This window comes from Lactuca virosa, chromosome 6, assembly GCF_052849685.1.
Source record: "Lactuca virosa cultivar CGN04683 chromosome 6, Lactuca_virosa_CGN04683_v6, whole genome shotgun sequence".
Taxonomy (NCBI): Eukaryota; Viridiplantae; Streptophyta; class Magnoliopsida; order Asterales; family Asteraceae; genus Lactuca; species Lactuca virosa.
Window position 1 is genome coordinate 143,282,835 of NC_136431.1, and position 13,373 is coordinate 143,296,207.

Here is a 13,373-nt window from a genome sequence, read left to right on the forward strand (position 1 = left end):
TTAGGAGTTTACGGTCCTTGGACCATTTCCCTTTGGGTTTACGGCCGTAAACCCAAATGGTTTGTGGTCCTTTGATGTTTTCAAGTACTAAGCATATCAAGGAAGGGATCTAGGCTAGTTTCCAAGGCTTAGAAGGGACTAGGGCACACTTTGGCACCCTTTTTGGAGTTTACGGTCCAAGAACATCTTGGACCGTAAACACCTTTGATCCTTGGTTTCTTGGGTGTTTTCTTGATGTTTAGAAGTGTAACAAGCTCTATAATACTCTAGGATAGAAGTACTTACTAGGTAGAAGCTTGAAAAGGTGCTAAAAGTCCAAGAACACTAGTGTGTGTTCTTGGTGAAACTTGAAGATCTACACTTTTGGAATGATTTCACGGATGGAATCATGTTAGATCACTAGATTAAGTAAGATATCAAATTTTTAGGGCTAGAAACACTTACAATGTTGACGATCAAGAAGAAAAGTCGATGATACTTGAGAGAGAATTGAGTTTTGGATCTTGAAATTGTGAAAAGTGATAAATAATGACCAAGTGTCATATTTATACCCTCTTTTAGGGTTTACGGCCGTAAACACCTTTGTTTAGGCCGTAAATTCCAAACTCTTGGATTTTTGGGACATTAATGTTTGCACAATAAACCCTAGGGCATCCTCTCTCCTGTTATCTCCTGAAGTACTAATCTTAAAATACTCAAACTTATTCCAAAAAGCTTGAAAATTAGCAGAAACAGTTTTGACTCCTATTGAAGTGAATGGTTGTAGATAATAGAAATTTCGGGTTGTCACTATCGATATATACTTTTGTATCTGCTTCATTACTATTAATCTATCTAATTCTATTTGTCACTGTTATCAATCCGTTTGTGTATCTCTTACATTGTGTATCTCTTACTGTAAGTTGTATCTATCATCAGCAACAACAATTAACATGAGCATCATCTGTGTGATAAAAAGTTATAACTTAGGGATTTTTGTTTTAAATTTACATGGACAATTTATGTATGTTAGTGTATTGAGGACCTCTTTTGTAAACGTACAGAAAATGATGTTATAATTGTCAAAACTGAACATATAAAATGAAAGTTTGCTGCTATAAATATTACACATATATAAAAACTATAAATGATGCTGCTATAATTTCAAAGTACATTCTTATAATTTGTAAAACTTCATAAATATAGCATGATACATATATTTTCTTTTATGAATAGCATCCTACTTTCATAGATATATAGTATATATGTTGTTTTATAAATCAAGTAGGATCACACTTTCAAAGGGTAAAACTGTAATTTTACCCTTCATATATATCTACCAACTTTATAAAAAATAATAATATACTACTATATTTTTACAAATATACCGAATTATAATTGTTTAGATTACTTCAAGTTTTATTGGTTTCCTGACCTAAAGTTTCATACAGGAGCTATTATACTTTCAAAGGGTAAAACTGTAATAATAAACCAAGTATAGCATTGTACTTTTGAATAACTATACCAATATGGCTTTAATTTGTTTCTGTTGCAGCAACTTTATTTATGTGTCTTTGTTTACTTTGACTACATTATTTTAACTAAAATTCAATAGTTTTTGTACATTGTACAAACAAATGGACGGTAGTAACATTACTTTCATAAGATGACATGACCCTGCTCATATATGTATCACCTCATAAATAACATAAATGACCGTTTTGCTCATGCTCATACAAAATTTATATTAATTTAAATATGTTAGCTTTCTTCACTGTGACTGCCTAATTGTTTTCATACAAAATTGATATTAATATAAATATGTATGCTTTGTTAACAGTCACTCCTTAATTGTTTATTTTCTTCACTGCTCAACCGTTTTGCCCATGGTCATACTAAATTATTTTTAATTTAAATATGCTATGAATAATTTGCAGGAAATGAATATCGGCTGTAAAATATACCTAAAAGACATTGAACATATCACTGATGATTCACATCTCAAAGTACGGGTGTTAAAGATTTGGAATTTTATAAAAAATAACCAAGTTTTATCAATTGAAATGATCATCATGGACGAGGAGGTTAGTTAATTTTTTTTAAAACCACTAAATATTTCATATGTTTCAATGAATAATTTTTTTATTTCTTTTATCAGGCTACCAAATACCAATCACGTGTGTTCAGCCAAAATTTTTCCAGATTTCATGACCTTATAAAGGAAGGTGAAAGTTATATCATTTTAAAACCAAACATGGCGGCTGTTAAAAATGGTTTTAGTGTTACCTGTCAGAGACAGACAATAACTTTGGATTGTAAAAGTATTGTAAAAAAATGTGATGATTTTTCGGGTCCAGTTAATGGTTTTGTGTTTGCTGATTTTAACTCTATCATCGAACAGAAATGCACAAGAGACTCATTCTTTGGTTAGTTGTTTTATTTTATTCCATTGACTTTTATAACTTGTGTAATTTATTATAAATTAAAGTATGTTATTATTTACCTTAATCTTATATACTATTTTTTTATAAAAATTATTATGTAGATGTTATTGGGCAAATTGTCTCATTTAGGCCTCTTGAGACAACCAATCCTAACCCATCAAGACATTACATAAAGATGACTATTACCAACTTACAGTGAGCTGATATTTATTTCATTTATTTATTATTTTGAATCCTGTTTTTACATACTAATTAAATTAATTTTATATTTAGGTCTGTACACCTCAATGTCACTATATTTGGAAGTCAGGCACACCAAATGTCACAGTACCTGAAAAGCAACACCACGGTTACTTGTGTTGTTATAGTGATGCAGTTTGTCAAACTTAACGTTTGGAATGGTTTGTAGAGATGTGATCTAATCTCTTTTCGATATTTCTTTTATTCACTTATCTGTTTTTACAGGAATTGGTCAAGCTCAAAGTCACTTCGATGTAACGAAGATGTTCATTAATTCTGACATCGTGGAAATTAATCACTTTAAGAAAGAGTTAGTTTTTTCATTTTCAATTAAACATATTTATCTTATTATTATTATTTAAATGAATACAATTTCTTATATTTACTAATATTTAATAATATAATTTTTAACATTACAGGTTGAAAGCAGATAACAATGGTGGTATGTTGGAAAAAAGCATAACTACACTTCCAAGCTACTCTTCTTCTTATATGGATGATTTCAAAGGGAATTTCCCTTTAAAAACTGTTTGTGAAATCACAGAACCACTAAAGTTATATTTTATTGAGTTTATATCTTTAAACTTTATTTAAACATTTTTTTATTTAATTTAACAAAGGTTTTTTGAAATAGGAAATGCAATTTCCATTAGTTGGTTCAATTATGAATATAAGACAAAATCTACCTTGGTATTACGAAGCGTGTTACAAATGTGGAAGCAGGGTAAAGAATGTGCCCAAAACCAATCTTTCCTATACCGCCCCCGACAAGATGGAAGATAGTGTTGTTATTAAGTGTAAAAATGCAGCTTGCAACGATTCGAATTTTCATACTGTTATCAAGTACACACATATCTATTTATATTAATTAATCATTTCAATTTTTCATCAAAATAACTATTAATCTAATTTTTTTTAGGTATATAATTCCAATCAATGTACAAGATCATACTGGCACCATTGGACTAACTCTTTTTGATAGAGAAGCAAAAAGGTTGTTGGATATAAGTGCATTCGAGTTGAAAAAAATACATGCAGCGGTATAATATTTTTTTCATATTTTTTTATCATATACAAAATTTTATTAGAATTAATATATTAAACAATCTTCTAACAGGCCGGTGACAGTTTGCACCTATTTCCAAATCAAATGAACGTTTTGGAAAACAGGAAGTTTGCCTTTCTTGTGGATATTACATCATACAATGTGATCAACTATAACAATATCTACACCGTTGTCAAACTTATAGAAGATGTCTCCATTGTTTCGGACTTCGAAAGTAAACTAGAAGTTATGGTACATAATGTTTAAATGTTCAACATTTATATTTGTTTTTTATTTACATACAAAACATTTTACATATTAACATTTTATTTTGTAGAGTGTTCAATCAGCCTCCTTAAATGAAGTACCACTGCAATCAGATGATGTTGTTCAAACTGTTGAAAAGGTATTTTATATTAAAGTAATGACTTTTATATTTAATGATTCCAATTGTCAACTTATGTATGTTTAATTCAGGATGTCATATCACAAACAGATGAGAGTTTTACTCCCGCAACAGTTGATAAATCATCGGCAACAAGTTCAATGAAAATATCATCTGATTTGAAGCGCAACCTCCATGACATTTATGATGTTGATAGTGGAATTGATTTCAGTTCAACTAAATCCAAAAGAAAATCAGTGGGAGATGGAAATCCACTTTTAGTTCCAAAAGTGGAAAAGTTATTTTATTTTGGTTTAACAAACAAAATAATTTGGCTCGTGTTGGTTAAGTTTTAAATAATGTTTGGTGATTTGGTACAATGGTTGTTAGAAATTTAGGAACTTAGGTAACAAATTTTAAGGCTATGGTTCGTTTTAATTTTTTGGATTTTGGTTGATTTACATTAATATCCTGCTTTTAATATTAAGATTTTTGTTATCTAGATGTTATATTTAATAACTTAGTACATCATTTTTTCATTAGGTACACCATTCATTTTTTCAGTCATTCGTTATCACATAAATGATTCATTTAGGTCAAATAGCCATAAATTCATTATAACATTATGCACATTTGGTTAAAAATATTAATTTCTCGATCAAATACACCTTAGCTGCTTCAAACATGAAACAATTAACTTAAAACCTCTGTTGTAAAACATTAATATGGAAAACATGAACCTACATCGGGTTATAAGTTATATATGACCTGGATTACTTGAAACTGAATCTTATTCGATCAATTATTCAAGGAACGAAAAGGGAATTTTGGGGGTTAATCTTAGATTGACAAACCTGATAATCCAGTATTTGACAAACTATATGCAAACTCCTCTTTCGCCTTGAAGCGGCCTTCACATGTCGGAAACTAAATGCAACCCGTAGTTGTTATCGATTCCACACTGAGACAATGTTATCAGGTTTCCATCGAGAACTAGGGTTTTACCCTCTAGGATCATCCGAATGAACAATTGTGTGAGATTGGGGAAAGAACAAATGGAACTTAAAGAAGCCCTAATTTTGAAATGAGGATGATGAGTGGTAATTTCCATTCGCAAGGAATTGATGTCGGCAGTGGAAGAAGGAGACTCGGTGTGAGGATTGATTTTCTTTTCTCAATTGATGGAGACTATGTCGCACAAGCAGCGGTCATCGTTGATGAAATCTTCCCATTCCGTTTGATGCGTTGTTGAACCCAATCGATTGTGCCGAAATCGAGGACAGTGACCGATGGTTAACCGGTGACAAAGTGGGTTTTAGTTTTTTTGGTAGCAACACACACAGAGAGAGAATGATAGAGAGACGGAGTAATGAAGAAGATGGCGACATATAGAGTTGGTTGTAAAAAGTATTGCCATTTCATCAAATCTGGAAGAGAGATCAAGGCTCTTGGAACTCAGTTAGAGAAGACGAATATTGCTGCCTGGGCTAGCAAGGTAGAAGATAAAGATGCATCTTCTTCTTTGAAATCTGAAAAATCGGGTAAAACTGCCATTGAGATGCGTACAGCTGCTTGGGAGGATGCTGAGAAAACGTAGTAATGAAGAAGACGTTGTCAGATAGAGTTGGTGAGGACAGTATTGCCATTTCTTGACCTAAGTAATTAATTAATTAATCAACAACATTATTATGAACCTTTTAAAGTGGTACATTTTGGTTGTTACTAGGTTCGAATATGAACTTTTATTTTAACTGTAATGCAGAATAAAATGCCTCCCAATGACATCCAGTAATGTGTAAAATGTTAGAAATTGAATCACAACATATGTATTTATAAGGCCTTAAATAATCCCATATCCTAATACTAATAAATAAAAAAATAAAATTTTATAAATAAATAAAGAAATAAGTATAAAATTGCAATCGGACATTTGCTTAGACCCTATACAATTTTTAAATGTCTAACTGAAAAATCAGAATTGCTCTTCTGTTACTATTCGACTCTATAGTTTTGAAATACAACCTATTCAATTAACATACTTTTTATAAATAAATAATACATTAATAAACTAATTTATAATTTATTTGTACACTTTAATAAACAATTTCAAAAAAACGACACAATTAAATTGTATTGTTTTTCCAACTACTTACCAAGAATACTTAAAAATGACAAAACATTGGCTTTATACCTATTTCTTCGCTAGATAATTATTATATGAACTACTTAATTCTTATTTGTTAAGCATGTTAATTTATAACTAATTTTATTTATCTTAACTATGAATGTTGCAGACATACAATGCATTCACTTTCTTCTAAAAAGTCTATAAAGGTAAATAGTTTCTATTTAGATAATACAAAAAATAAAAATTTGGGTACTACATCAACAAATCTAGCCTCAACAACTACTACTGTTAAAACTTCGATTTACAAAGGTAAGTTTTTTCATATACAAATTCTATTATTGTTATTTATTATTTTTTAATTCACATAATATTTATTTGAATAACATAAATATTTATTAACATAAAAAAATAGATAATTTGTCAAAATCTTCGTCCGCTGCAACTCAATATTCTTCGAAATTGGTAAACGATGCTTACAAAGGTACGTTTATTTATTCAACATTATTTTATAAACATATTATTTACGTAATTATACATTTCATATCCTGTCATATTATATATTATGCAGAAAACAGCAATAACATGTGCCACTTGCAAGCCAGAGAGAAAAGAAGACAAAGAAAAATATATTTGCAAAATAAAAGATCGAAGAAAATGAATACAACATCCAACGTTCCAAGTACATCAATACTTCATCTCTTAAAAAATATAATTAATTATAATCCTATTATTTTTTTATTCAATGTTTTATGCTTATTATACATTTATTTACAATAAATGATTTCTCATATTTTTTTAATTATCTTGTAATATTATATGATTGTAGGTTATTATTATGTTGTATACATATCTCTTTAGTTTTCATAAACATTGTTGATCAAACTCAAAATGTCAGTTCATTTAATTCACCAGGAATCCAAAATACAACTGTATAATACTCTCATTCCTTTACAAATGTTAGAACTCCGTTATCTAACATTACAAATGTTAGAACACCGTTATCTAACATTACAAATGTTAGAAATCCGTTATCTAACATTACAAATGGTAATAATTTATTGTTTTTAAAATATACAATTATTAGTTTTCTTTATAATCCGGATATAAGTATATGTATACTTATTTCATTTTTTTGTTCAGATAACATCGGTTTCGGTAAATATGTCACTTCCAACTTACCAGATAAAAGACAGTACTATGTACTTTCAAATGATATGACATCGAAAAATGCATCTACAATAACTGCTTCTTCATCTTCAATCAAGTTGAATCCAGGATGTCATAAATTAAAAAGGAAGACGACACATTTATCCCCTATCCCTTTGATTGATTTGACAGATAATGTAGAAAATATACATCAAGTCATAAATGAAAACGTTATAGTTGGTATCTCAAATGGTAATAAAAAAATAATATTCATTTTCATTTTTTTTACATTTCAAATACTACGTTGTATATACTTATAAATTTCACTGAGATTTTTTTCATCGCCTTTTAATTTACAGTATATTTGGATCATGGTGATCAAAATGTTGTATGTCAAACATGTCATCCAAAGTTATGGAGAAATGAATCCATTAGAGGTAAAGAAAAAGGGAACACAAATTATTCTTTATGTTGTGGTTACGGCAAAGTTCAAATTCCAGATTTAAAGAAAGCACCGCCAAGTTACGAAAGAATGTTTCGAAATGGGGATTCTAAAAGCAAACACTTCATGAAAAACATTAGACGTTACAATTCAATGTTTTCTTTTACGTCAATGGGTGGTAAAATTGATACTTCAATCAATAGAGGAAACGCTTCATACATTTTCAGACTGGGTGGTCAAAATTATCATAGTATTGGAAGCCTTTTACCAGCAAAAGGATCGGAACCAAAATTCTCTCAGTTATACATTTATGATACTGAGAACGAAATTTCAAATAGACAAAGATGCATTGGGTATTTTTTTCATCCTTCTTATTCATAATTATTCATTATACACACACACACACACACACACATATATATATATATATATATATATATATATTACTAATATTATGTATAATTTCATTTATTTTAGTGGGGTAAAAGATCAATCAAAGTCAATTGATAGTGATATTATTGAAGATATAAAGGTGATGTTGGATTTAAATAATGTGTTGGTTAGATCTTATAGGATGGCAAGAGATACTTTTCAGAAAAACCCTCAAGTTGATATGAAACTACGACTTATCGGGATAAGGCAGCGAGATGGAAGAACATATAACTTACCGACTGCTTCAGAGGTTGTCGCTTTAATTGTCGGGGACATTTGTGATTCAATTGAAAAGAGGGATATTGTTGTTGAAACAAAAACTGGATTTCTACAACGTATCAGTGAATTGCATCCTTCATACCTTCCTCTTCAATATCCACTGCTATTTCCATATGGAGATGATGGTTACAGTGTTGACATTCTTCATAGAGGTGTTTCATTTACAACCAACAGCAAGCGGGCGAAATGTACAATGAGAGAATATTTCGCTTTTAGAATTCAAGATAGAGATCATTCGTTCTCCCTCATTCTTAATTCAAAAAGGTTGTTTCAGCAGTTTCTGGTAGATGCCTATACTATGATGGAAACGGAGAGATTGCATTACATACGTAGGCAACAACATGTTCTTAGATGTGAGTCTTATGAAAATTTACGTAACCAAAAAGCTCAAGGAACAACGAATATCTCCAATGTCGGACAACGTGTCATATTACCTTCATCCTTTACTAGTGGCGCACGATATATGCTGCAAAACTATTTGGATGCCATGTCACTATGTAAATGGTTTGGATATCCAGATTTTTTCATAACCTTTACGTGTAATCCAAAATGGCCAGAGATTAAAAGATTTCTTAAGGATACTTCACTTCAACCAGAAGACAGGCCTGATATATTATGTAGGTTGTTCAAGATCAAGCTCGATGCATTTATTAAAGACTTAAGGGAGAATAAAATTTTCGGCACAGTTCCAGCATGTAATTCAAATTATATTTTTTCATTATTGATAAAACATTACTCTTATTATAGTATATTTTTTGTATGTTTTTATTGTCTAATCATATTTTGTTTTTTTGCCAAATATTTTGCAGATGTTTATACCATTGAATTTCAAAAGAGAGGTTTGCCGCATAGTCATATATGTTTATTTATGCATTCTGACAACAAGTGACCCACTGTTGAATTTATCGATCCGATAATTTCTGCCGAGATACCAGACAAAATTGAAGATCCGGAATTGTATTCACTTGTCAATGAGTTCATGATTCATGGTCCATGTGGAGCTGAAAATATCAATTGTCCATGCATGGTGGATAAAAAATGCTCAAAAAACTTTCCAAAACAATTCTGTGATCATTCGTCTGTTGATGGAAATTGTTTTTCGTTATATAGGAGAAGAAACGATGGTCATTTTGTAGAAAAATCGGGTGTGAAGTTGGATAATAGAAATGTTGTTCCATACAACAAATATCTATTAAAAAGATATCAGGCACATGTTAATGTTGAATGGTGCAATCAAGGATCTTCTATAAAGTATCTGTTCAAATACATAAACAAGGGTCCTGATAGAGCTACGGTTGCTGTTGTACCAACAAACAATGAATGTGAAAATAATGATGTGGTCGATGAAATAGCTGAATATTACGATTGTAGATATTTATCTGCATGTGAAGCATCATGGCAAATTTTTAAATACGATGTTCATTGCATGTATCCTTCTGTTGTCAGACTACCTTTTCATCTACCTAATCAACAACAGATTGTATATGGCGAAGACGATGATATTGATGATGTTCTTGACAAACCTTCTGTTGCGGCTTCAAAGTTCACATCTTGGATGGAGTGTAATGCAATCGACAGTGAAGCACGAAAACTTACATATGTTGAATTTCCTACAAAGTTTGTTTGGATATTAAATGGTCGGTTTTGGAAGCGAAGGAAAGTAGGAAAAGCCATCGGTAGAATTCATTCGGTTTCACCTAAACTAGGTGAAGCATATTTCTTAAGGATTCTTTTAAATAAAGTAAAAGGTCCGACATCATTTGATGAAATTCTCACGGTAAATGGTCAAAGACATTCTTCTTTTAGAGATGCTTGTTATGCACTCGGGCTATTAGATGATGACAAGGAATACATTGATGCAATTAAAGAAGCAAGTCATTCTGGATCTGGTTTTTATCTACGCTTCTTATTTGCTACATTGTTGATGTGTAATAGTATGTCTAAACCAGAGGTCGTTTCGGAAAATACATGGGGATATTTGGCAGATGGAATTCTATATAACCAACGACAAAGATTTAAGTCTGCAGGTATTACATTTTTTTTCTTATTTTTTACTTTATTTAGTTTCTTTTTTTTATTCAACAGCCATTGTATAATTAGTAATAAAATTATTAAATATCGACCACATATTTTCTAAATTATTTAATATTTTCGTGTAGAATTGTCACTCGGAGTAGATGAACTTAAAAACTTAACTTTGTTCGAAATAGAACAATTACTTCGAAACAACTCTACTCTCAAAAACTTCAAAAATATGCCATACCCAGATGTTGAATCCGTTTCTTCTTCAAACAATCGACTAATCACCGAGGAGCTAGATTACAACATTCCCGTTTTAAAGAATGATTATGATCGTATGTTTCTTGCATTAACAAATGAGCAACGTAACATTTTCCTAAACATCATGAGTGCTATTCAAGAAAATAAAGGAGGTGTCTTTTTCGTTTACGGTTATGGTGGAACGGGTAAAACTTTTTTATGGAATACAATATCAGCAGCAATTAGATCTGATGGTAATATTGTCTTAAATGTTGCTTCAAGCGGTATTGCTTCCTTATTATTGCCCGGTGGTAGAACAGCACACTCTCGATTTATAATTCCATTTGAACTTATAGAGGATTATTTTTGTAAAATAAATCCAGATGGTGAGTTGGCTAGCTTAATAAGAAAAACCTCTTTAATAATTTGGGATGAAGCACCTATGGTCCATAAGCATGCATTTGAAGCTTTAGATCGAACTTTGAAGGATTTATTAAGGTGTGGAAATTCAACCATCTCAAATATTCCATTTGGAGGGAAAGTTATTATCTTTGGAGGAGATTTTAGACAGATTCTACCTGTTGTTCCGGGTGGCAGTAGACAGAACATTGTAAATGCTTCTTTGAGTTCTTCATATTTATGGCAACATTGCAAAGTCCATAGATTAACAAAAAACATGAGGCTAACTGTTGGAAGGGATCAATCTGATATATGAAAATAAGAGATTTTGCAAATTGGCTATTGGATATAGGAGAAGGCAAACTTGGTGGCCCGAATGATGGTGAAACGATTATCGATATTCCTGATGATATTCTCATTAATGATTCACATGATCCTATAGGTTCCTTAATTGAGTTTGTATATCCGTCAATTTTGGAGAACTTCAGTAACACAAATTATTTCCAAGAAAGAGCGATACTTGCTCCAAAAAATGAAGTTGTTCAGGAAATAAACGACCGTTTGCTTAACAAGTTTCCAGGAGATGAAGTTGAATATTTAAGTTCAGACAGCATATGTGAATCCGAATTTGTCCATGATCAGTTTGATTCAAATTTATACTCTCCTGATGTATTAAATGGTCTCAAAGTATCCGGTTTACCAAATCATAAGTTAGTTTTAAAAATTGGTGTTCCAGTAATGTTACTAAGAAATATTGATCAGAAAAACGGCTTATGTAATGGCACAAGACTACAGGTGTTATCATTGGGCAAACGTGTTATTGAGGCACGTATAATAACTGGAACTAATATTGGAAACCGGACTTTTATTCCAAGAATGTCTTTAACTCCATCAGAAAAAAAGATTCCCTTCAAATTCACAAGAAGACAGTTTCCTTTGGCCATATGTTTTGCAATGACTATTAATAAAAGTCAAGGACAATCGTTATCAAAGGTTGGTTTGTTTCTCAAAGATCCAGTTTTTTCACATGGACAGTTGTATGTTGCCTTATATAGAGTTCAAAGCAGAGAAGGATTAAAATTATTAATTTTAGATAAAGATGGCAAAGTCACAAATAAAACTTCCAATGTTGTTTATAAGGAAGTTTTTCAAAATTTGTAGCCAACTTTTTTGTAGCATATTTTATTCATTTTTAGCAAATCACACTTAATCCATCATATTACTTTATTTATTTATAATTATGTTTTGTTTATTTTATATTAATTTCATTACACACACCGGTAATGCATCATCTGCGTATGTCCAACAAGAATCATGCACCAAAAATAAGGGTTTTCAAAAAACTTCATTTCTAATTAAATACTTATGATTTAGTTTGTAATTAAATACTTACAAATCAAAAAGTTTTTGAAAAATTCAATATTACAATTCATAAGTTGTCAAAATTAATGAAATTTTATTTTATTATTTAATTAATTTTAAAATTCATTTGTAGTTAAATACTTACCATTTATTGTGTAATTAAATGCTTACAAATCAAAAACTTATTAAAAAAAATACAATATAAGTTTTCTAACTTAATGGTATATTATTTATTACATAATTAAATTTTAAATTCTATTTAACATTAATACCCGTGGGTTCCACAGGTTTTCACCTAGTTCCATCTATAAAGATCGGAAAGGGATTCGCTTCACTCCCTCATATATATAATAATATATAAAAATAAATAAAAAAAAAAGAAAAAAAAAGAAAAAAATAAATAAATGATATTCTCATCCTCACCATCATCATCTTCACTTTCAGTTTCTGTATCGATTTCGTCGTCACTAAAATCATTATTCTTTGCTTGAATATTCAACCATTTTTTCATCACAATCGATGGCCAAAATGCCTACAAAAACATGCATACGTCAATCAAAAAACCAAAAAATCATCAAGAAAAGCATTAAAGATTACTCAAAATATTAATTTGTGACAAAAAAAAATAACATTGTAGCTTGTTAGTTAGATGTGTTGGCTTTTATTAGCATCAATACACTAATCAAAGGTAGCAAAAACAATCAAAATCTACCTAAGTATACATGCACCATAAGATCTAGGTTTTACTAGTTATATCAATGCACTTTAAAAAGTAACTAAGGAAAAACATACTAGCCTCTTGGTTCTTTGATTGAGATCTCATAACTACCGGT

The 13,373-nt window shown here is 30.4% G+C and overlaps 3 protein-coding genes across 3 annotated transcripts; all 3 read left to right on the top strand.

Annotated features, from left to right (window-relative positions):
• Nucleotides 1-1,800: 1,800 nt before the first annotated feature.
• LOC145121979 (replication factor A protein 1-like) lies at nucleotides 1,801-4,449 on the top strand. The gene is made up of 12 exons (XM_079057658.1): nucleotides 1,801-1,818; nucleotides 1,917-2,063; nucleotides 2,138-2,405; nucleotides 2,525-2,618; nucleotides 2,697-2,824; nucleotides 2,889-2,973; nucleotides 3,083-3,191; nucleotides 3,298-3,506; nucleotides 3,583-3,703; nucleotides 3,781-3,960; nucleotides 4,046-4,114; nucleotides 4,186-4,449. Exons 1-12 carry the CDS (start codon nucleotides 1,801-1,803, stop codon nucleotides 4,447-4,449), a joined length of 1,692 nt encoding a protein of 563 aa, XP_078913784.1.
• Nucleotides 4,450-5,462: 1,013 nt separating this feature from the next.
• On the top strand, nucleotides 5,463-11,494 carry LOC145121980 (uncharacterized). Its single transcript, XM_079057659.1, has 10 exons — nucleotides 5,463-5,686; nucleotides 6,388-6,530; nucleotides 6,634-6,702; nucleotides 6,790-6,900; nucleotides 7,362-7,619; nucleotides 7,727-8,162; nucleotides 8,287-9,215; nucleotides 9,330-9,405; nucleotides 9,631-10,547; nucleotides 10,680-11,494. The coding sequence occupies exons 1-10, from the start codon at nucleotides 5,463-5,465 to the stop codon at nucleotides 11,492-11,494; spliced, it is 3,978 nt and encodes a 1,325-aa protein (XP_078913785.1).
• LOC145121981 (uncharacterized) lies at nucleotides 11,491-12,339 on the top strand. The gene has a single exon (XM_079057660.1). The coding sequence runs from the start codon at nucleotides 11,491-11,493 to the stop codon at nucleotides 12,337-12,339; it is 849 nt and encodes a 282-aa protein (XP_078913786.1).
• Nucleotides 12,340-13,373: the final 1,034 nt, after the last annotated feature.